We start from the raw sequence: 22549 nt of genomic DNA on the forward strand, positions 1-22549 counted from the left end.
TTCTGTGTTTAGACAAAGCATTCAACGATCTTATGTACTTCGTATTCAACTATGGGAGAGCAGTGAACCGTCCCTGTTGTAGATGTCACCTGATCAGACCATTTAAAGAAAAAAAAAAGCCTTTAACCACAGGGAAATATAATAAATCAAGAGTGGCCACTCGAGCGTTTTCACGGCGAAGCAAGGAAGAGTCTGACCAACCGCTAGGTGGCGTACCCCTGCTGGCTTTTACTCGTTAGTCAACACATGTAGTATATAGCCACCTCAGGGGGACCATGAAGACTCACGATTGGTATAAAAATTTTTCAGAAAAAAAATTATTGACATGCGCCAATCGCTATATTGGCTTTACATCGTGTCCCGCTGAAGGCGCTAAATGGTTATCACCAAAATGTGTAAAATCTTACTAGATAGTGTTGTCTTTCTGCATTTGTTTTGCACAAAGCGTGCACGTATATGTGTTTCAAGTGTACTGGACATGTATTCCCTTTATGGAAGCATGGGTGTGTTTTCCTAGACAGGAAAACAAGTCCTCGCACGTAGGCTACGTGCAATGTCGTCCGCGAGGCTTAACCAAGTATTATACTGTTGCAAATGTATCCTATCGCGGAAAGCCACCATTTTTGCTCGCCTTAATCTGCAAGATATTTCGATATCTGTAATGCAAAGTTTCATTGATTGATATGTGGGGTTTAACGTCCCAAAACCACCATATGATTATGAGAGACGCCGTAGTGGAGGGCTCGCAAAATTTCGACCACGTGGCGTTCGTTAACGCGTGCCCAAATCTGAGCACACGGGCCTACGTCATTTTCGCTTCCATCGAAAATGCAGCTGCCAGAGCCGGGATTCGATCCCGCGACCTACGGGTTAGCAGCCGAGCACCTTAGTCACTATAGACCACCACGGCGGGGCAATACTAAATTTCCAGAAGTGATAGTTAAAAAAAAGAACAAAGCTACATTATAATGTTCCTTCACACCTTTTAGAGTAACATTTTTTTTAATATACACAGGTGCAAGTCAAAGTATGGTTACGTTCACGTTAGTTACCACATATACCATCGGCGCGAATTTATCCCGTTCGCCGCTTCCATTTCAGTTTCGTTACTCTGAAGAAAGCTCAGTTTTTTTTTGTTTTTTTTTGTCTATTCCGTAGCGAAATTAAATTAAGTCAGCTGCACAATGATTGCGTCAAGCCTGAGAGAAACGTGGAGCTGGGCGGCTTGCCTTGTTTTCTTTCCATTTCGCATTTTGTTTCCTCTTCTCTTTGTTTTTTTCTTTGTTTTAACAATGAAGCTGATTTTGCTCGACATAAGAGGTCTGTAGAACCTGCACGTGCTCTTCACTCATCTTCCATCTGGCTTCCTTCACAGTCTTCCATTCCTCTCTCTCTCTTTATCTTACTCTCTCTCTCTCTTTCTTTTCTTCTCTGTGCTCGTTGTCTCGGCCATCAGAGTGATGGTGTCCCCCAGAGGCAGATTTGGAGCACCTGCAGTAGCACTTTTTTCTGCTCCATGCGGAACACGTCTATTCTATGGGCGCCTAGGCTATGGCTTGACTCGTCTCGGCACCGTTACTCTCTGGATACGCCAGCAAGGCTAAGTCACCGAAAACGTCACTATACGCGTTATCACGGACGCGCCGAGTAGCGGGACACGTCATTTCTGTCATGAAGTGTAGGCAGCAAAACCACGTCACTCCAAAATTTTATTGACTTGGAAACTGCGTGCACGGCTGCATGAGCACGCTGAAACGTTTCTCACGACACGCTTACGAGCACGGGATTATTGTGTCATCGAAGCCAGCGCCATTTTAAAGCATACTATGAACACGAGCCAATCAAGGAGCCAATGGATACATTTTATGGAGTGTTATCTTTCAATATAGAAAAGCCAGTAATATCTCAATACTAATAAAAAATCGTCGACCACGTACAGCTACCAACGTTCTCGAATACTTCAAGTATTTGCCACCAGAGGTGTCCCAGGTGGTTTTTCACGACCTTAAATGAAGATCCCCGGCTTTCTGAAGCTAACATGGTTTTGCAAGACCTCCAAGATCCGAGGCGTTGAAATCTTTTTGCAGCTCACGTGGTTTCACAGTGCCTCCGAGATGGGCCCACCTTTGGCCAAGTAGCAATGCCATGTGGTGACGTTGTATGACGCCATAGTGACATCGCAAACATTCGCGATTATGATGTAATGATGACGTCACCAATTGATAATGACTTCTTTGCATCACTTCGCGTTGAAGCCGTATCTAAAGTTATCGTCTAAATAATTAAAATTAGTTTTGATTTTACTATCTGTCAGATTTTGTTCACATACTATGCCACCATCTGTGTCAAACTAACACTGCTGCAATTTTTGTGCAAGTGAGGCGCTACGTATGAAATAGATAATAGAGAGTTTTAGTACTGCGTACGCTGCGTACGTGGCGGCGTTGCGTACGTAAGGACGCCACGTTCTGCGTAGTGCACATGCGCAGACCGCAACGCGCACGTATCGCGCTACGTACGCAGCCGCTACGTACGCACTAATGAGATGCGTGCGTGCGTACGTATGAGGTGATCGCGCCGCTCTCGAACAAGTTCGCGACAGCGCGAGACTTCGTTTTGCAAAATGGCGGCATCGAAGCCAAGCACCGACCGGCTCTGTCGCTTAAAATATGGCCATACTCTGGCTATAACACTTGGATTGGCTCACATTGGCTGTCAACAACACGGGCTTCTATTTTGATCTACCAGATGGGGCAACACGCTTCACGCTCGTTACGTACGCGGGTACTACGGCGTACTAAAAGCCGATTAGTGGCAAACAACGCCACGTAACGCAAGGCGCTTGCGTGATGCGTACGTAGCACCATTCCGCAGTACTAAAACTCTCTAATCACATTGCGTGTTTTGTTTGCGGGCGTTGAACGGCCGCTAAGTTGTGTGATATTCTGTCGTTTATAGTACGCCGCAAGTAGAGGGGCACCCAGCCAGGTGTTGATAGCGTGCACTGTCATGTGATGACGTAATCATGCGATGCGACTTTGCGTGGCACCTAAGTTAGGTCACAAATGTTCGCGATTATGATTTCATGATTACGTCATCAAATTACAACAATTTTTTTTACTACTGCGCGTTGAAGAGGCCGATGGTCACATCTCGCTTTTGACGAGGCTTTCGTATGAACAATTAGTCTTTATTTTGTGACCTCTCAGTTTCATGTTCTCAGACTGTCACCTTCTGTTAGGAACACATGGCCGCAACATAAGTTTGTCTAATTGATACTGTTGCGATTTCTGTGTAAATCAGCGACTGTGTGTGAGATAAGTACATTGTGTCTTTTGCTCGCAGGCTATGAGCGTCCACTAGGGTGTGTAAAATGGTGTTTTTATGGGACGTTGCAGGTGCAGAGGCCCCCAGCAAAGTGTCCATCCCTGTTTGCTCTTTTAGGTATCTAGACATCGTATTTGAAAAAAAAAATGACCACCCAAGCACTCCTTGCGGGTGGTTAACCAGTAAAGCAGAAGCTTGCGGCCACAGGACGTTGCAGACGTCGCAGCCGAAGCCGCTCGAGAAACGTGCCGCCAAAAGCGGGCGTCCACTCAAGCGAACGCTTTCTGTCATAGCCTCGTTGACGCTGCTTTCTGAGAACGCCACTTCCTGGGCTCGCTGCATGTTGTCGCTTGCATTCGGCTTGAAAGGCTGCGGATCCGAGGTGTGCAGTTGCGGTTTGCGCTTCGCCACTGGAGTCTGTTTCGATTCCCGGACTGCAGCATCAGCCCGGCAAGCATGAATTTTCTCGTGGACCAGCCGTCGGCGCTGTTCTTGGAAAGTCGTCAGCTTTCCGGGCGCTCGAACGATCCGTGCCCTCAGCATGAGAGAGAGAAACAACATTTATTCACGCATCCGGCGTGCGGGAAGTTACCGGCCACACAGGGCGCGGGTATTCCCTATCTGAAGACTATGGCTAATAGTCCAATAGTCCCAGGCCCTAGATTTTGAGGACGTTGTGCTCCGGCTAGGCGTTGGATACTCGGGCTCCTCCGCTCCCGTTGTCCGGGGCGTTGGCTACCTTTCTCCTCTGGTTTGCCAGGGCCTCCTCAAGGCGCTGGATGGCCCTTCGTTGCGTGCCCTCAGCATGAGGAAGTCGTAACTTGAACCTTCTTGTTACGCCTAACTCTTCCCGTGACCATGAGCACTCCTTTGCTTGTCGACCTGCCGGATTACCTCCTTTACCATCATCTTTTTTCCCTTCTCTCCTGCCTTTCTTTCTCTCTCACTCCCCACCCCACTGTTGAGGTAATCTTCACTGACAGACGGCGCTGCACTTGTTTCCTCAATCTTCTCCCTTTCAAAGCCACTCCATTGAAAGTGCCGCGTGCGGGTTCGCCGGTGCGGCTGCGCAGGAAATCACTGACGACGCTGCTAATGGCGCACCCTCTTGATTGATTGATTGATTTGTAGGGTTTAACGTACCAAAACCACGATACGATTATGAGAGACGCCGTAGTGGAGGGCTCCGGAAATTTTGACCACCTGGGGTTCTTTAACGTGCACCCAAATCTGAGCACACGGGCCTACAACATTTCCGCCTCCATCGGAAATGCAGCCGGGATTCGAACCCGCGTCCTGCGGGTCAGCAGCCGAGTACCTTAGCCACTAGACCACCGCGGCGGTGCGTTTTGGGTGCGATGTAAATAATGACGTAACTGGCAGAGCAGCTAATGGACAGGTTTGCCGTTTCGCGTAACGAACGGCTTTTCGTTTCATATAGCCATGTCTAGCTTTTCTGGCAAAACGTATAAAAATTCACTCATTCCTATAGATGTATACGCACCTGTAACGCGGGATTGGTCTGCCCGGGCTGACAACAGATGCTGGAGCGCTTGTGGATGCCGCCAGGAGTGTCGAGTTCCGCGTCCCATTTGGCGTGCGAGAAGCTGCCAGAAAGCATTAGAAGCGCTCAACTCGGATCTGAATAACCAAATTGTTACGCGTAGCTTAGGCTGACTCCTCACATCATCCTAACATACTAGGAACTATATTAATGGGGTGTCTTCTCTTTCATCAATGCATTGATAGCAAATAATAAGCAGGCAGTCTAGCGTTTCTTTCTAGACTCCATATTTTATCCTACAACCAGACCCTAGGAGGCAAGGGGTAAATGGTACCGTGATTCTGATGCAGATATTTTTCAATTTCGTACCACGCCCGCGCCTTTTTAGTACACGTTTTACATTTTCACTTTGTGAGGGACGCAATACTGATCACACTAGCACAGCCGCTTTGTGTTTTCACAGCAGAGAAGAAACACCTTTCAAGACCGTACCCTATAGTAGTGCAGAGGCTGACATCACTGCCTCCACAGTTCATTCTCGGGGGGACACGCAAATTTAACGCAGCTCAAAAAGTAAAATCACGGCGCCCAAAGAGCCTTCGGTGAACTGCAGCGTAAATCCAAGGACGCGCTCACGTGCTACGCGCATCCCTCCTGGTTCTTTTCTTTCTCTGGTGCACCCCATGTTCACTGTTTTTAACAAGGGTCTACATCCATACTATCTATGACCCTGCCGCACTTTCTCAGCATGGTAAGAAAACACAGCCGATCGGTAGTCGGGGCCGCTGAGAACACGCAAGCAAAACATTACAGCGCAATATGTGGCCTGGAATTTGGAAATAATGTTGAAATTCGGCCAGGAATCGTTTTACAGCTTCTTTCAGCAAACGGTGTCGCAAACAGAAATGACCGCCCCATCAATCCACCACCTACGGCCATTGCCTGATTATAGCATTGTGGGCTGCATAGTTCCCACAGCCGCCGCAGGATGTCGTCACGTGCTCGTGGGCTACCCGCGATCGCAGTGAAATTAGGCCGCGCGTTCGTAGAAAAGTAAACAGTTGTTCCGTGTACGAGAATGAAACTGACGAGCGAATGCTCTTGAGGAGTGTGACGCAAACGACCGAGTGCCTGATCTCACTGCCAGCGTTCATGAAAGCGGTAGAGTGGGGAGCGGGTGGGGAGAGCGTTTGCTCCACTCGGTGGCGGAACAACTGATCGAGTGAGTGTGTGGCGCGCGCGGAGAAGCGTGAGGCACCTGGCGGGAGTGCGCGCCTGTTGTTTCACTGCGGCGCGCTTGCCCAGCGCAGGGAGCTTCGACGGCGACAGCCGCGGGGTAGGACAGACCTAGGAAGTTTCGCTCCAAAAAAAAAAAAAAAAGTGTTTGGGAGCGTGCGCGCGTTGGCGAAAGGGTGCATCTTCTTACCCCCTTGCCATCCTCCTCCCTGTACAGCTTTCAGCGCGCTCGTTGGTACGAAACGAGAAAGCAATTGAAGCGCCCGACGTATCCCAGTAACTCCTCCCGGTTGAGCATTTGACGGATTCTCAAAATACATTGAGGTAGTTGATTCGTGAGAAAATAGGCTTCTTTTATGAATCCATTCGATGAATAACTGTAAAATTGTAGCAGAGCTCCTAAAACTGAAATATTCAACAATGATTGAAAGGGACCCTTTTCCTATGAATCATCAAACGGCTTCATAAAATGAGTAAAGGAAATTAAAAGTAACCGCTTGCTGGTGAGTTGCCTTTTCGTCCACTTTCTTCGTATCTATATACAAATTATCAGAACACACTTAAAGCAATACAGTTACCTTGTCTGTATTTTCTTTGGCTTCATTATCTGCTGATTTTCAATATTAAAAATGTGGTCTGCGACAAGGAGCGTCATTGGCGATGGGAACATCGTTTTTATTTTAGTGTATGAAATATACAAGAACCCTTAAAATGGCCGTGAACCATTCCCAAGCGCATGTGAAAAAAAAAAACACATTCTGCAGAGAGCCGACCCTGCTAACAACATCTGCCAAGTCTTGCAGCCCTGAGCGTCGAGGCGAGTTTAGAAGCGAAGAGCGAAGTGGCCATCTTTACTCTTTGCATACAGATTTCTGTGCTCACTCTCTTCAGAGCCACCGGCGCCTGTTGTTTGAAGTCCAAAAAACTGATTACATGATATTGGCCGATAACTGACATAAATTAATTGATTGATCTTTTAACTGAATAAGGGCGCGCGCACAGACACGGACACAAGAACAATAAAATGCACACAACATTGGCGCCCCTCGCAACTAAACTTCATTCGAAAGAAAGGTAGGTACATAAATATCAATTCTCTCACTTGACCTGGCAGGTGAAAAGGCAACAACATATCGATTGATATGTGGGGTTTAACGTCCCAAAACCACCGTATGATTATGAGACGCCGCAGTGGAGGGCTCCAGAAATTTCGACCACCTGGGTTTCTTTAACGTGCATCCAAATCTGGGCACACGGGCCTACAACATTTCCGCCTTCATCGGAAACGCAGCCGCCGCAGCTGGGATTCAAACCCGCGACCTGCGGGTCAGCAGCCGGGTACCTTAGCCACTAGACCACCGTGGCGGGACAGCAAAAGCGCATGTTGAATTCGAATGGCAGATCCAGATCAAGTTTTTTTTTTTCTCCTCTGAGCGGAGCAATCACATTTCAATGGCAGATTGGGAGCGTGAACTGTGTCTTCCAATGGCAGATTCAGAGCAATCGCAGATGACGGATTGCTCCGCATAGCGAGAATTCTTCGTCCGCCGAAATCGGCGGATTTAACCGGAAGTGACGTATTCTGTGCGCCCGCCTTTCGTCCAATCCCCGATGGACGTCCGGAAAACGCTTCGCACTTCCTCGCGCCCTCTCGTGCTCCCTCGCTAGATTTCGGCTCTCAAAGAGCTCCCGTCGTGATGCGCACGTTCCAATCAGAGATTTGGCGAGAGCATTCCCGCTCGGATCTGCACGCTCAATTCGCAATCCGGCCCAGCGCTCGCGATCTGCCGTTGGAATTCGACATTAAATGGGTTGTAAAAACACGTGACTCAGATCAGACCCTCAGGGTGCTGATGAGATATGAAAATTTGTTTTCTGTAAACGTGATACAGGGTGCGCTTACGCAATTCTTCCCACTTCTCCTAATGTGAAACGCCTCTATCAGGTCTGTAGTCGTCAGATCTGGGTGTTTTGATATAAAAATAGCATCACAAAAAAGGGGGTTGCAACCGCTTGAGCTGCCATGTTTGGGCAAGTGTAGAATATCTTTTGTGTCCAACGATCTCCTATGTTCTTGTACCCATGAGTTGACATCTTCTCGTTTGGCCTATGTAGATGTGACCACACAAAAGTGGTACCAAATATACAACACGTATTTCTCACTTCACATACGACTGCCTATATGATTCACGTCGTATCCTCCTCGGTTTCGAACCTTTGCGTTTTTCGCTAGTTTTTAGGGGCGAAGCTCCTTATAGCGTGGCTTGTGCGTCCCGTTGTCGTATGTAAGCACCAGTGGCACATACCCGAGAGAGTCGTCTTTAGAATGAGAATGTCCGCTAGATGGCGGTACTTGTATCTGATGAATACATGACGGAAAGATGGGAGATAGCGGTACTTAGAGTGTTCACTAAATAGACCGACGGACAGATGGACGGATGGAGGGACATACCCGAGAGAGCGGTCCTTAGAATGTGCGCTGGATGGTGGTACTTGTGTATGATGAATACATGATGGAAAGATGGGAGATAGCGGTACTTGAAGCGTTCACTAGATAGAAGGATTGATGGAAGGATATACCCAAGAGAGCGGTCCTTATAAATGTCCCCAGGATGGCGGTACTTGTATATGATGTATACAAATGGAAAGATTTGAAATAGCGGAACTTGGAGTGTTCACTATATAGACGAACGCATGGACATACAAATGGGTGGACGGACTGACGGATGCATTGACGCATGGACAGAAAACAGAGGGGCACACGGACGGATGAATGGACATACAAACAGACAAACGAACGAACGGACGCATTGGTGGACGCACCAACGGTAACACGGATGGACGGACGCATGGATGGACGCATGGACGGTTTGACGAACACTCCGCTTTACCAATCATTATTCACCCCATGGATATGCTGTGATTTTTAATCTATTCGGCTACGCAGCTTGCTTATTTTGTTTGGGGCCGAAAATACTACCCCAACGTCATATCGATTCGCAACGTTTTTTTTATACCTCGTGTCAGCTTGTGCATGTAGGGGATGACAGAGGGCTTTTTAACTGATTCCTTACTTTTATCGTTCACTTGGTCCACCAGTTTTTCTGTTTTTAGTAGCTTCTGCACCACCTTGCGTAGGACGGGCTGAGGGAAGCCAGGGCTGCTCAGTCTTTCAAGCTGATTTGAGAAACTTTCTGCCCTTTCGTACGAGCACGATTTTTTGATGGAATCTTTTTTAAAGATGAACCAATACCAACTAGCCCAATTATCCGTTGTACTGCATTAATTGATTGACTGATAGTTTTAGTGAGCTACATGCAATGTTATCTCGCTTGTTGACTTCAGCACCATGGTTATCGCTTGACCTCTGCCAATATGTTATGACCGCACCACAAGAGGCAGGACTGGGTTGTGGGGTGCGGGCTTGTCCCCGGGACAGAGCAGAGTAGAACAGGCAGCCAAGCTACCGGAGGCTGTCTCTCTGTTCTCTTTACTACAATGGCGCTGTCGACTGTGCCATTGTGGTGAATCAGAGATACGAGAGACAACGGCCGTATGCCACCCGTCTGTTCTTTATCTGGCCTCGTCTTCCTTTTAGTCGGGCTAGCCGAGCTCGCATCAGTGACTGAGCGCGGGCTCTTTCTTCCTTACGAAGCATCTCAAGACTACGTTGCGATGTCATTGTGAATGCAACAACTGCAGACTCGTCTGTACGTATCTCGACCACTAGGCTTGACCACTGACCTGGTATGGCTGTCAGGTAAGCGACTGCGATGATGCCGAAGAAGCCGAGGGGAATGAGGCACAACGACAGCCGGTACTTGCCGAACAACCGGGGCCGCCGGGTGATGTCTTCCTCGAACCTCTGCCTCAGGTGGGGTGGCACGACACTGAAAGGTCGCAGATAGATAGATAGATAGATAGATAGATAGATAGATAGATAGATAGATAGATAGATAGATAGATAGATAGATAGATAGATAGATAGATAGATAGATAGATAGATAGATAGATAGATAGATAGATAGATAGATAGATAGATAGATAGATAGATAGATAGATAGATAGATAGATAGATAGATAGATAGATAGATAGATAGATAGATAGATAGATAGATAGATAGATAGATAGATAGATAGATAGATAGATAGATAGATAGATAGATAGATAGATAGATAGATAGATATGCGAGACAATGTGCCGTGGGAAAGTGCACCAGGGTTGCAGCACATGAACTTACACGAGGCGACGAACGCTTCGGAGGTCTGTAAGCAAGTGAGACGTAAACATTTACAATTAACAAAACACCATCATGAGGTAGGTGAAGTCAATAGTGATGCAGAACTACTGAAAGAACCGAACAGAACAGAACTACTGAAAATGCAGCAGTTGAAAGAACAACTATCGCGAATATCGGTAGTCCATTTACCGATAGTTCTGCGGAGAACAGTCATGACAGGATATACTATTCGCAGTAATCAGCTCTTTTTATTTATGAACATCTTTAGCATTTATTTAGAACATTTAGAAATCACCTCGATGAAAATGCCGGAAATTGCCTATTAAGAAATTATTGCTTAAAACAAAGCAGTCAACTTTACCAACAAAAGTTCGTGATTTTCTTTTTGTCATTTTAGACCACAAACACAAAATAAATTTGAGGTCTTGCAGTTCCGTGACATGAACGGCTTCCTTGCCGCTACCGCGGAACCGTTCAATTTAATTATCATTTGTAAGCCAAGCATTTTGGTGAAGGAACACAACCATTGTCGACCTTCGCTCCATTTAACCTGCTCCTTCTTTCTGAAACTATCTTTCTGAAACTATCCGTCCACCAGCAACTGAGGACTCGCATTGTGCAGGTACGGACGTTGCTGTGATGCGCAAGTACTTCCTAGCCTTCTGAGAGAGCGGCGTTGTTGTGCATTTCCAAGAGTGCCAGAATGCTAAAGGATTGCTCTTCCTTTCCTCTGGAGGTAACTCTAAGTACTGGCAACTCATTGGTTTTGCGTTTGAAGTGGAAGTTTCGGGCTTTGTTGTTGCCTCTCAAGAGAGCGCATAATTCAGCTTCCTGCCGGGACTTCGTTATGAAACACATGCTGATGATATGGGGGGTTTAACGTCCCAAAATCACCATATGATTTGAGAGGCGCCGTAGTAGAGGGCTCCAGAAATTTTGACCACCGGGGGTTCTTTAACGTGCGCCCAAATCTGAGCACAGGGGCCTACACCACCTCTGCCTCCATGGGTAACGCAGCTGCCGCGGCCGAAATTCGAACCCGCGACCCGCGAGTCAGCAGCTGAATGAAACACATGCTGTCTAGTTGGTTCAGGTACAGGACAAACTAGCTTTGTGCTTCGAAGTAGTGTCCCAATGTCGTCTTCAGAATTCGTTGCGTAAACTAAGTGCTGCAGCACCGAGGACAGATAGGCTTGGGGCACATAGACATCGCTAACTTCCTTACGAGCACGTGCTTGCGACCGAGGTCACTTGAAAAGTTCATTTCTGTGTCCAAAAATGCAGCGCCCTCCCTTGAATGAACGAAGAATCACAAAGCCACATGATAGGAGCTACCGACGTTGATTTCCTTGCTCGCGTTTGTGAGCCCTGGGCGGATAGTTTTGTTTCAAATTCTAGGACGAATATACCTCTACCGTTCGCAATTTCCGCTTTGATTTGCTTGCTTTATTGCCGATCTAGTAGGTCCGAAGCTACATAAGAGGCAAACGAAGAAACACTCATTGCCCTGTCCGCTTCATGTTCTAGTAAATAATCTCGAGCTATAGCGCTTACTTGCCGATCCCGCCATGGTTATCCCCACAACCACAGATTACGTCCACGGAGAACCAAGTTTACGCGGCGATGAGTTCGCGCGGTTGGCTTGCCCCTTCAAGGTGATTATCAGCCCCTCGCGCAATCGTCTTGAAGCGGGGAGGGTTCCAATCTTATCACCAATGACTGCTTGTTTTGCTTGCCCCGAGATGGCGCGAGAAAAGGCTGTAGTTGCTCTTGCTCCCAATTGAACACGCTGCCCGCAGCCGCAGGCCACGCGCTCGCGTGTTCCCTTTCATAACAAAAAATTGAAAGTGTACTTCACAAGTTAAAGGGCCCTTGAACAATCTCTCTAGGCACAAAGAAAGAGCGTGTTTGAATTTGCAGTCTTTGGGGCACAATTTACGGCACCAGCCGTCTGATCACATGACATTATAAGGAAATAAGATCTTTATTGGTTCGCATAATAAGAGTTATCAGTTGTGAATAGCCTCATACCCTGTTTTACTATTCAGTCTCGCGCCCGCTCTGCTTCTTCTCGCATGATTTTCATGCGTCATCAACTGATTTCACTTCGTTTTGTGCGTTTTCGAGTGTACAAGTGGAGGCAACACCATGTAGTTGTCATTGGCTTAACGCTTAGCGCGCTAAAGTCGTCGCCGCGTTTTAAGAACCTCTTCACAACCTGGCAAACGCGAAGAACGAGTGCGTTACACTCTCTTGACGTTTCCCGTCTATTGAGCAACATGCCTGACGCCAGCAGCTTGTTCGCGTGACGACGGGGTGTAGTAGGCACTCGATTGGTCGATATACGAAAGATATCTGTTGTCAATAGGTCTCCTGCTCTGCTTCGCCATGCAGTCGTGTGACCGTTCTGTCTCGTCTCGTATGACCGTCGTGCGCGAGAAACTGGTACGATAACACTTTCTGCGCTTACGACTGCGCAAGCGGAGTTAGCACCTTGTAGTCGAAAAGGTGCGAAATCCTGTCTGGCTCAATGCTTATAGTACTGGAATTCCACGCGCTTTATGAAGAAATAAGTGGGGAGGAGGACATAGCGCTTGTAGGAATAGTAGCGAAGTCAGAAACCGTGGTCTCTCATTTGAACTCGCTTTGGTTTACGGGGCCCGAAACGAGCGACAAGAAGAAGATGACGCCTTTACGAAGGATATTGAAGGTGGGAAAGAAAATGCCCTTCCATCTCTGAACTGGCAGTGATTCCGGTGTCCATAGGGGAACAAAGTTTAGCAAACTTGGTACCAACGCTGAACGCACCGACTAGCAGATTGAATCCCGGCTGCGGCGGCTGCGTTTCCGATGGAGGCGGAAATGTTGTATACGCCCGTGTGCTCAGATTTGGGTGCACGTTAAAGAACCCCAGGGGGTCGAAATTTCCGTAGCCTTTCACTACGGCGTCTCTTATAACCATATCGTGGTTTTGGGACGTTAAACCCCACAAATCAATTAATCAACGCACTGAATAGTAATTTTTGAATTGTTTGAAAATTTTTTCTACACACCGTATTCAGACAAATCCATTGATATGCGGGGTTTAATGTCCAAAAACCATTGAAATACATTAAAAGAAGGCTCACCTCCGTCAAGCGTCGCTGCGCATTCTGTTGCTCTTCCTTCTGCAAGTGAACGAAACAAGAGCCTGTATCTATAGACAGCACGATGTTAGCGTGATGGCAACATACACACGTGGTAGGTTGCTCTTACCGCTAAGTGTTCATGACTCATTCGTGGCCACATTTCGAACTGTTATACTAGTCACGCTTACCACCACGGTGGTCCAGTGGTTATGATGGTTGACTGACGACGCGCAGGTCGTGGGATCGAACCCCGGCCGCGTTTGCCGTGAAGGCGCAAATGCTTGAGGAACATGTACTTAGATTTAGATGCATGTTAAAGGGCCCCTAAACCACACCGAGTTCAAAGTCGAGACCGCAGTTTCGCACCTCCGCTGCCCTTTCCACAAGTGCCATCTCCTCCTCGCCACATATTTATTCGTGAAACACGTGGAATAACAGAACTAAGCGTTGGGCCAATCAGAATTTGGAGCTTTTCGACTACCCGCTGCTATTTCTTCTTGCGCAGTTGCTAACGCAGAAAGCAAAGTTAACTCAGTTTATGGCGCACAGTCAGTCATGCGAGACAAGGCAGAACAACGGGAAGAGCAAAAAATTCACCCCGAATCTCTCATATATCGACCAATCGAGAGCTTATACTTCATTCTGACGTCACGTGGCGTCACGAAGTCTGCCGCAAGGACGGTGGACGCCAGGAGAAAATAATGCGCTGGTTCCCCGTATTTTCAGAGGTTATTAGGGTTCCTTGAAAGAACCCGAAGTGATCGAAATTTCTGAAGCTTTCAACTGCGGCGTCTCTCGTAATCATAATCTGTCTTCTGCAGTGAATATAGCAGACCGTAGAAAAAAAAACTATAGCCATGACACATTGTAGTGGTACAGTGGACGTACTATCGCAATCATTAATAGAGGAAACACGTGACCGCATGACACGGATAGCCTCAACCACTGGGTCCCTCCCCCGCACTCCTATTTTTCCTACACAGTAATCACTCTTGAATAGCCACGCGTCGGGTTTGGGTAGGGTTACTGCACGTGTCGCTTTAAAGCAGCATGTACTTGTACGCATGCTACATGTACGTACGCAGTTAGCATGTACGCATAGTCCCGCTATAATGTGCTCATGACAGTGCGTGTGTTACCCTTACCGACACTGAATAATATTTATCCTAAAGGTGCTTCAATAAAAACTGATGATAGAGCAGTTTTTAATGTCAGATACCAATCGATCTTTTAATAAACCTGAAAAAAATTATACACACTTGACGTGACAAACAAATTGAACGAAATAGTTATACAGTATTGATGAAACACAGTACTTATAAAGACGCAGTAGTCCTCCGAAGTCGTCAGTCGAGGCACGGGCACTCAGCTGCAGACTGTTACTACTGTCACTTGAGGCTACACAAAACATGATAGTTTTGTTCTGTTTTTTTTTTTACGTAATAAAACGACGATATCATTTGAGGGGCCACCGTCCACGCTCCGGAAATTTCTACCACGTTGGGTTCTTAGCACTCTATTCATGAGTTTCCTGGCCTCTACCATCTCGCCTTCATCTAAATGCAGCCGTTATTCGATCCTGTGACCTTTTGGGACAGCACTGGAGAACAAACGAACAAACACTTAGGATCATGAGTCACGAAGACCGATCTATCTATCTATCTATCTATCTATCTATCTATCTATCTATCTATCTATCTATCTATCTATCTATCTATCTATCTATCTATCTATCTATCTATCTATCTATCTATCTATCTATCTATCTATCTATCTATCTATCTATCTATCTATTCGTGCCAGCCAGACATGAAGAACCGAGTATCGGACTCTTGTCCATTCACGCGAATGATGAGGCTTTACCCAAAAGACACTGTTGAAATAAAACAAGAAGATTACCAGCGTCCTCCGCAAGTGCTTCGGCGGCAAAGCGTATCTTCCTTTCGCGCTTGTCGACTGCTTTCTCAAGCTGCTGCTCTTCCTCGGCCATTTTCTTTCTTCTTCTGCCTCCTCATCCACTCCCGGGGCTTTGTCTGTCTGTCTGTTCGTGTACCTTTATAAGTGACTCACACCCATTACGAGGAATTAACGGAGGAACCGGTAGGTAGTAAAGATGATTGGTGGCATACGAACAGATGAATACACAGAAATATTGCTGAATGCATCATAGTAGCACAAAGCTTGATAAAAAAAAGACAGGAAACAGAAGCAAGAAGGGAAAAAAGGACAGGGGCTACACTTACAACCGTTGAAGGGTTTCTGTGAATGCATGTACATGTAAAAGCGTAGACGCATGACCAAAATAGAGAAATGGGACAGACACATACACGTGTCCCCCCTTTCAAATACTCAGAAATCCCGTTTCAGCGTCACAGAGCTTAACAGGTGCTTTCCTCAAGCATTCAGGACCGATGTGTGTTTGTGTGTGTGTTTGTTTGTGTTTGTGCTTTGCGATGGCAATCAAATCGGCAGTCTTGACGGGGTTTTTTATCGCCGTCTCCGTGGCCGTCACCGTGATGTCCCATATATAGTCCAAATAGGTAAGATCCCGCAGTTCATCGTACGTTATACGCGCGGGTAATATATCCTTGTCCTGCTTCTACTACCCCCCCCCCCCCCACTGCCTCAAATGATTCTTTCATGAATCAATAAACATGTTTACCTAGAAAGACATGCCGTCGAATGCTCAAGCAAAGCGCAAAAGCCCCACCCATTCTTAACGAGCATGGAAAGACGCCAGGGGCGAAGGACGGTTGCTCGAGCAGCAGCCGTGAACTTTCATTTTACGGACGCGGTCGCCATCGCCGGTGATCGTCAGCCATCAGCGGCCGACTCGTGCGGCGCTCTCAACGCAGAGACTGCGCGAAAAGTGTGCCCCTGGAGCGCCCGTATTCTCTTTCACCAGCGTTTTGTCGTGAGGTCGTATCCAAAAGAGTTAGCTGCCAGCGTCACTTCGTATAACGTTACAACGTGTTACTATCACACACGTTGCTTCACCCTTGCAGGAAGGGGTGACCTTTTTTTTTCTTTCCACTTTTCTTTCCTCTTCTCTCCCTTTCCTTGTTTTTACCCTACCAGAAAGAATAGGCAGCACAGTTGTGAGCCTCTTGTCTGCTATTTCCTCTCTGTCTACGTGTTTCCTGTTCATGCAAACCACAAAATATATTCAATATAATAATAATAATAATAATAATAATAATAATAATAATAATATAACATAATATTAGTGGTCTGGATGATAGACAACAGCAGAGGTTGTGATTTCTGCAATTATCGTCATTCCATAAGAAACTACTAAGCAACTTCCCAAACATTCCCGGGATGCTCTTCCTGCGACTAAACGTTTTTACAAACACTGTGCGAATTATTCAGCAAAACAATTCGTTCTATTACTTCGTGAGGGAGGAGGCATAAAAGGTCCCAATGACAGCAAAATAGTTCCAGGGTTCTCTTCACTCACTCATCATCATCACTAAATGATAAGTGAAATGTAGAGGGCTCCACACTGACTGTTTTGCTCTGAAAATTTATGTTATTGCAAAAACAATTATATAAACACTCTCCGCTGCTTTTTTCGTCACCGTCATGCCTCGTATATATATATATATATATATATATATATATATATATATATATATATATATATATATTGACGTATGCCCTGACGAAGGCCTGTCCCCGGCCGTAACGTTGGCAATAAAGCATCGTTTTTCGTTTGCTCGTTCGCTTCTTCTGGTGACTTATATCTATATATATATATATATATATATATATATATATATATATATATATATATATATATATATATATATATATATATATATATATATATATATTGACGTATGCCCTGACGAAGGCCTGTCCCCGGCCGTAACGTTGGCAATAAAGCATCGTTTTTCGTTTGCTCGTTCGCTTCTTCTGGTGACTTATATATAGACGAGTCTGATAAGCGCGCGCGGGCAGGACAAACCCCGCTGCATGGAGGTGGCACTTCGTGGAGGCGACGGCCATTAGAGCGCGCCTAACGTGCGTCTGTCGCATCATCTCGGCAGTGATAATGAAAACGAGCTAATGTTTCGAAGCTTTGAGGACTGGAAAACGGCGTATGGTGTACGAGTATACAACTAGCTTGCCGTTAGCATTCCAGGCAACGCACGCTCTACGGCGTAGTGCGTGCCAGCCCCAGCATTCTACCACTGAGCCACGCCGGTGCTTGTGTAGTTAGTGCAGCGCGCTGGGAGTCGAGAGTTCGCTGGTTCGATTCCGCGCAACAAATGCTTGCCTTCTATTTTTTTTCTTGGAATATTTTGTACACATTTCCAACATTACTTCAGTGACGGAAGTACGTCAGGGGAGTCGTGGTGGGCCCTGGCCTAAAACACTTTTTTGTTAAAACAACTAATGTACGATTTTCTAATCTAGCACCAATGTATTGACTTCAATCTGTGTCCAATATAGGGCCAAGCCATTTTTGTATTTCCTCAAAAGTGCTGCCTTTTCTTCTGGAGTAGTCTTCTACCTGAAAAATAAACAAAATGATCTCAAAATATACATATGAGACATAACTTTGGAATATGTAAATGAAAGAAGTGAACGCTTATCGCTTGCGAGAGGACAGGCCATTTACATTTAATCCTTTACAAGTATCTTGTAGCAGGACAATGTACCTCCATCGAATAAGTGCGCTTCTGTCAAGGTCATGTTTGTAAATTGTGCACCTGCATTATTGCTGCTGTTATAAATATTCTGGGCATTTTGCATTCGCATCTCTGAATTTAGAAATCGGCACCGACTTAAAAATTACGGGGCTGTGTGAAAGTGCAATTTAGGCCTGTCCACTTATATCCGCCAATTAAATCGATAAAGTAATCTGCTTTTTTGTCTTTATTGTGCACGATCGAACATATGTGGCAAACAAAAAGCCTGATTTGCCTCGTCTCCCCCAATGCCAGAGCGCGCATGCTAACCTTTAATATTGATTATGCACGCGTAGCACGCCGAATAAGCTGCCAGACTAACGCATTTAAATGTAATTTCTTCCCAGGAAGATAAGGCAGTGTAAAAGGTTGTCTTCTGAAGTTGCAGAAATTATTTCACGTGAATTATTTTCAAGTTCACTGCAGGGTCTCCAGCAGTGCACTCGCACGGTTGTGTAAGACCAAATTGTACTATATACCTGCTTTATATTGTGTATGTCTTAATGTGTCCCTTCGAAAGATCAAAATGAATTGCGTTTATTGTAATGTTGATGTGTTGTAAACTGTAATTGTCTAGTGTAATGATGCATTCTTCCCCCTCCCACACTGTAAAGCCATTAGGCGCTGTTCGTACTATGATTGAAAAATAAAAAATCACGCGACTAGCAACCAATGTTAATTAACCTTACATTAACTTCACGACATAACCCAGAGTAAGGACACCGTTAGGGTAAGGCACGCACACACACACATCACAGGTGATGTGATGCTTCCGTTCTGATATTACGGTGCATTGTCATTTCATAAGGGTCGGAATCACTGTGCTGTTTTGTTCCTGTTAATACTGTCGTTGCAATTCCCAAAAAAGTGGCATATTTAACGAAGAAAATCAGTACTGAGCATGGCAGCGTATACAAAAAAAAAACAATTAACAAGAAATACACGCGTGATCATTTCAGTATATCCTATCTCTCTTAATTAAATGCCTGCGTATAGCTACAAACATGTAATGTGCCGAGCGTATAGGTATGCGCATCTAATCTATCAAACACGTACCTGCACGCTTTAAGCGACGTTTTGCAACGATGGCTTCAAGCACGTTTCGCATCGATTTAGATTGTACGAGTACTGCAGATCAAGCGAGTAGGTGCATTTTTATATCACTGAGCTGCTGCGCAACTCAGTTCGAGTATCAGCCGCGAGCTCCTTTTGGAAACGCGGCCGTGGCAGCGTGCGAAGCGACCTTCGTCCTCTCCCGAGATGAGCCTGATAGGCGCACAGAAAAGATGAAAAGAAAAGATGAAAGAATGAAGAAGAGAAAAACAGACAGCATGAATGCTCTTGTTTGTTTGTTTCTTCTTCACCGTTCCATCTTTTCTGTATGCTCCAACTGCGCTGCGATGTAGCTATACGATATTAGATTACGCAACACTTCGCTGCATCTCCAAAGTTCTTGTTCGTGAACTTGCTCAAGGAAGGAGACGCTCGATTAGCGAATCCAGAGGATCCCTCGGTAACACTCGCGTTGCCCCAACGAGAAGTGCATCGGCCGCACACCAACCTGCTCACGCGTGACCCGACCGACGGCAAAGTAGGCGGCCTGAGGATGCGCCAGGTAGAGACCGCACACGGACGCGGCCGGACGCATGGCCAGGGTGTCGGTCAGCTCGATGCCCACCTCCTCGCGGACGTTCATCAGTCGCCACAGCGTCAGCTTCTCCGAGTGGTCCGGTTGGCAGGGATACCCTGGCGCGGGTCTGATGCCCTGCGATTTGACCATTCTTGGGTGCCCGAAAAAGCGGCTCATGGAGTACCGCGTCTCCATAGCAACAATTATTAAGTCGGTTTTAAGGTGTATTCAAATTGTATTGTATTGTTGTATTGTATTGAAATTAAGACGGTTTTTAATGGTGTATCGAAAGGGTGATAAAAACCTAAGAAGAAAGTGCATACATAAATCCGACGTTGCTTTCCTTTTTTATATCTTCCTTGCTTTAGCGTTTTTTAAGTATGTCACCATGCAACTTAAGTAACCCACCCTATTGCGGCAGTTGTTAGTTCTCAATGAATCGATTAGCAACAAATGTCAACCATGTGTTTATTTTAACATTAAAAAATGTCAATTGTTGTTGTTGTTTGTTTGTTCTTGTTGTTGTTGTTGTTGTAGTTGTTGTTGTTGTAGTTGTTGTTCTTGTAATTCTTGTAGTTGTTGTAGTTCTTGTAGTTCTTGTAGTTCTTGTTCTTGTTGTTGTTCTTGTTGTTGTTGTTGTTGTTGTTGTTGTTGTTGTTGTTGTTGTTGTTGTTGTTGTTGTTGTTGTTGTTGTTGTTGTTGTTGTACGAACGCACAATTCCGCAATAAAAAACTGCGATCAGTGCAAAGGAGTGGCCGAAGTTTATTTCACACCCGCTACACTGCACAATTAAAGATCGTGACAAAACCAGGGCATCGGTGAAAACTAACAATGCACCCATCACATGTAAGACGAAGGAAGCGCGAGAATACAAATACGCGCCAAATCTGCAATACTGAAAACCTGAACATATCGCTGCATGATCGTTTCTATCTCTTCACAATTAGGTAAACCTTAACATCCCTTAAAAACTAGTTGGCCCATGCGTTCCGCAGTGGCGTTAGCCATTAAATACTCACACTTGGAATAAACCAAAATCTGGACATTCCCACCGCAACACGAAACGTATGCAACCTTTGAGCTTGAGTTTGAATTTACTGTATCCCACACAGAGTTTCACAGTGAGTGGTTGGAACAAGGGTGAAAATCCAAATGTTCCAGCCAGACACCCACACGCTACACACACAAAAAAAAATCCACATCAAGAGCCCGAAAATGCTAAAGAGCCTGGCTGTGGCAACAAGACAGCAAAAGCAGAACAAATTTCAAGGCAGTTTAAACGAGCAATATAGATGCTATGCGTTGGGGGGAAAATATACAAATAGAGAACATTTACTACTGACATACGTCACGAAGCGTATTCTGAATAGGAATATTAGTCAGAGTAGGTACATTTCCACGAGTAATTTTGAAATTATTTCGCATATTTGGCAAGCAATAACACTATGCCTCTAAACTAAAATTTCCAAAACCTTTAAATATAGTGAACAGCCACCACTACCATCCTTTGACGTTTTCTGCATGTGTACACGCCAAGCGGGAAATAGTGCCCATCGGAGTAGCCGGGTGACGCGGGACAATCTATAGACGCGTCTGCTTTGGACTTTAATAGTCATAATTTCTCTCTCGCGTTATAGAGATGTAGTCGGCAACACTTGCCTTGTATTTGACGGAATGCAGTTCCGCTCCCTCCAGAGATTCGTGCGGCGAGTAGCCCCAGTAGAGTTTCCTGACCATGACGTGAAGCATTTCGGCGAATGCCTGAAAAAAAGAAAGTAAACGCAGACAGGATTGTCGTTCAGCGAAACCTTGGAGTGGGCTTGTCCAAACGTTGGCTCTGACGACATTCCTTGTTTGGCGATCTCTCATCACGGAAAAGGGAACTGTCACGTGCTGTGCCACGCAGATCGACTCCGGATATAATGAACCCGGTCGAAGCGAATTGTTCTCTATATCGCATGCGCGAAACTCATGTCAAACTGAACGCTACATAAAACGTACTCGCTATTTCGGTGACAGCGCCATCCTGCTCTTGGAGGTGGGGAGGAGCCCTCTGTCCCTACGCATGCAACATGACGAACTTCGTAATAGGCAGTTCAGTTGCAGAAGCGTTTGGCTATATCACCATCAAACATTCATTGATTTGAATATGTGGAGCTGTGAATAAGACATATACGGGAGGGCGTAATCATATTGGAACCTGTTTCGATAGTGCTCCACGCAGTGTTATTTCGTTATATATATCGTTCGCCAGTAAAAAATTACGAACGGTTACACAGTAATAAGTAAAAAGTCGATTTTCCACTAGGGCTATCGCAATGGATGCGATAGCAATGAATGCGATAGCAATCACACGGAGAACGAGAAGCAGCTCGATACTTTCAGCACGCCGCTACAGCACAAAGAAAGACGCTCAAAAACAACGCATAGGTATAAACTGGACAAATGTAAACTAAAAACCATCATAATTCTTACGCGTTTGCATCTGAGCAACGCGCTGAAAATTTTAACAATGCAGAAACCGGTGCTGATTGATTTTTTTGTTCCTTCTAAACTGCGGCACGTGTAATTAGCGCTCTGCGGTTCCCGCTACGTGGTGGCGTCTGACGCCTAATGTGCCCCGTATTTTTTTTTTCACATCATTAGTCGTACAGAAGGCAGCCACTTTTTCTTGCATATGGCATGGGCAGTTTTCAATTTGAAAGAAAATTTAAAAGCGTTGGCCATATAAAATACGCCCAAGTTGTTCAGAGATCTCCATACCGTGAACGGTAAGTGGTGCGTA

The 22549-nt window shown here is 45.8% G+C and overlaps 2 protein-coding genes across 3 annotated transcripts in view; both read right to left on the reverse strand.

The window, feature by feature from the left end:
* LOC119168265 (uncharacterized) overlaps positions 1–15508 on the reverse strand; it is a 34769-nt gene extending 19261 nt beyond the window's left edge. The window contains exons 1-5 of the mRNA XM_075865633.1: positions 15336–15508; positions 13437–13475; positions 10309–10333; positions 9812–9957; positions 4832–4934 (exon numbers count right to left, since the gene is read on the reverse strand). Coding sequence (XP_075721748.1) covers positions 4832–4934; positions 9812–9957; positions 10309–10333; positions 13437–13475; positions 15336–15426 — 404 coding nt within the window. The 5' untranslated portion in view covers positions 15427–15508. The remainder of the gene's footprint in view (positions 1–4831; positions 4935–9811; positions 9958–10308; positions 10334–13436; positions 13476–15335) is intronic.
* Positions 15509–17845: 2337 nt separating this feature from the next.
* The window catches only part of LOC119168264 (methionine synthase-like), a 58718-nt gene continuing 54014 nt past the window's right edge, over positions 17846–22549 (reverse strand). Inside the window, exons 31-33 of one of the 2 annotated variants that reach the window (XM_075867208.1) lie at positions 21424–21525; positions 19695–19898; positions 17846–17951 (exon numbers count right to left, since the gene is read on the reverse strand). In XM_075867208.1, coding sequence (XP_075723323.1) covers positions 17850–17951; positions 19695–19898; positions 21424–21525 — 408 coding nt within the window. In that variant the 3' untranslated portion in view covers positions 17846–17849. Of the gene's footprint in view, positions 17956–19694; positions 19899–21423; positions 21526–22549 lie in introns of both variants that reach the window. The other variant, XM_075867209.1, reaches the window with a different exon arrangement.

This window comes from Rhipicephalus microplus, chromosome 6 (assembly GCF_043290135.1).
Source record: "Rhipicephalus microplus isolate Deutch F79 chromosome 6, USDA_Rmic, whole genome shotgun sequence".
Lineage (NCBI taxonomy): Eukaryota > Metazoa > Arthropoda > Arachnida > Ixodida > Ixodidae > Rhipicephalus > Rhipicephalus microplus.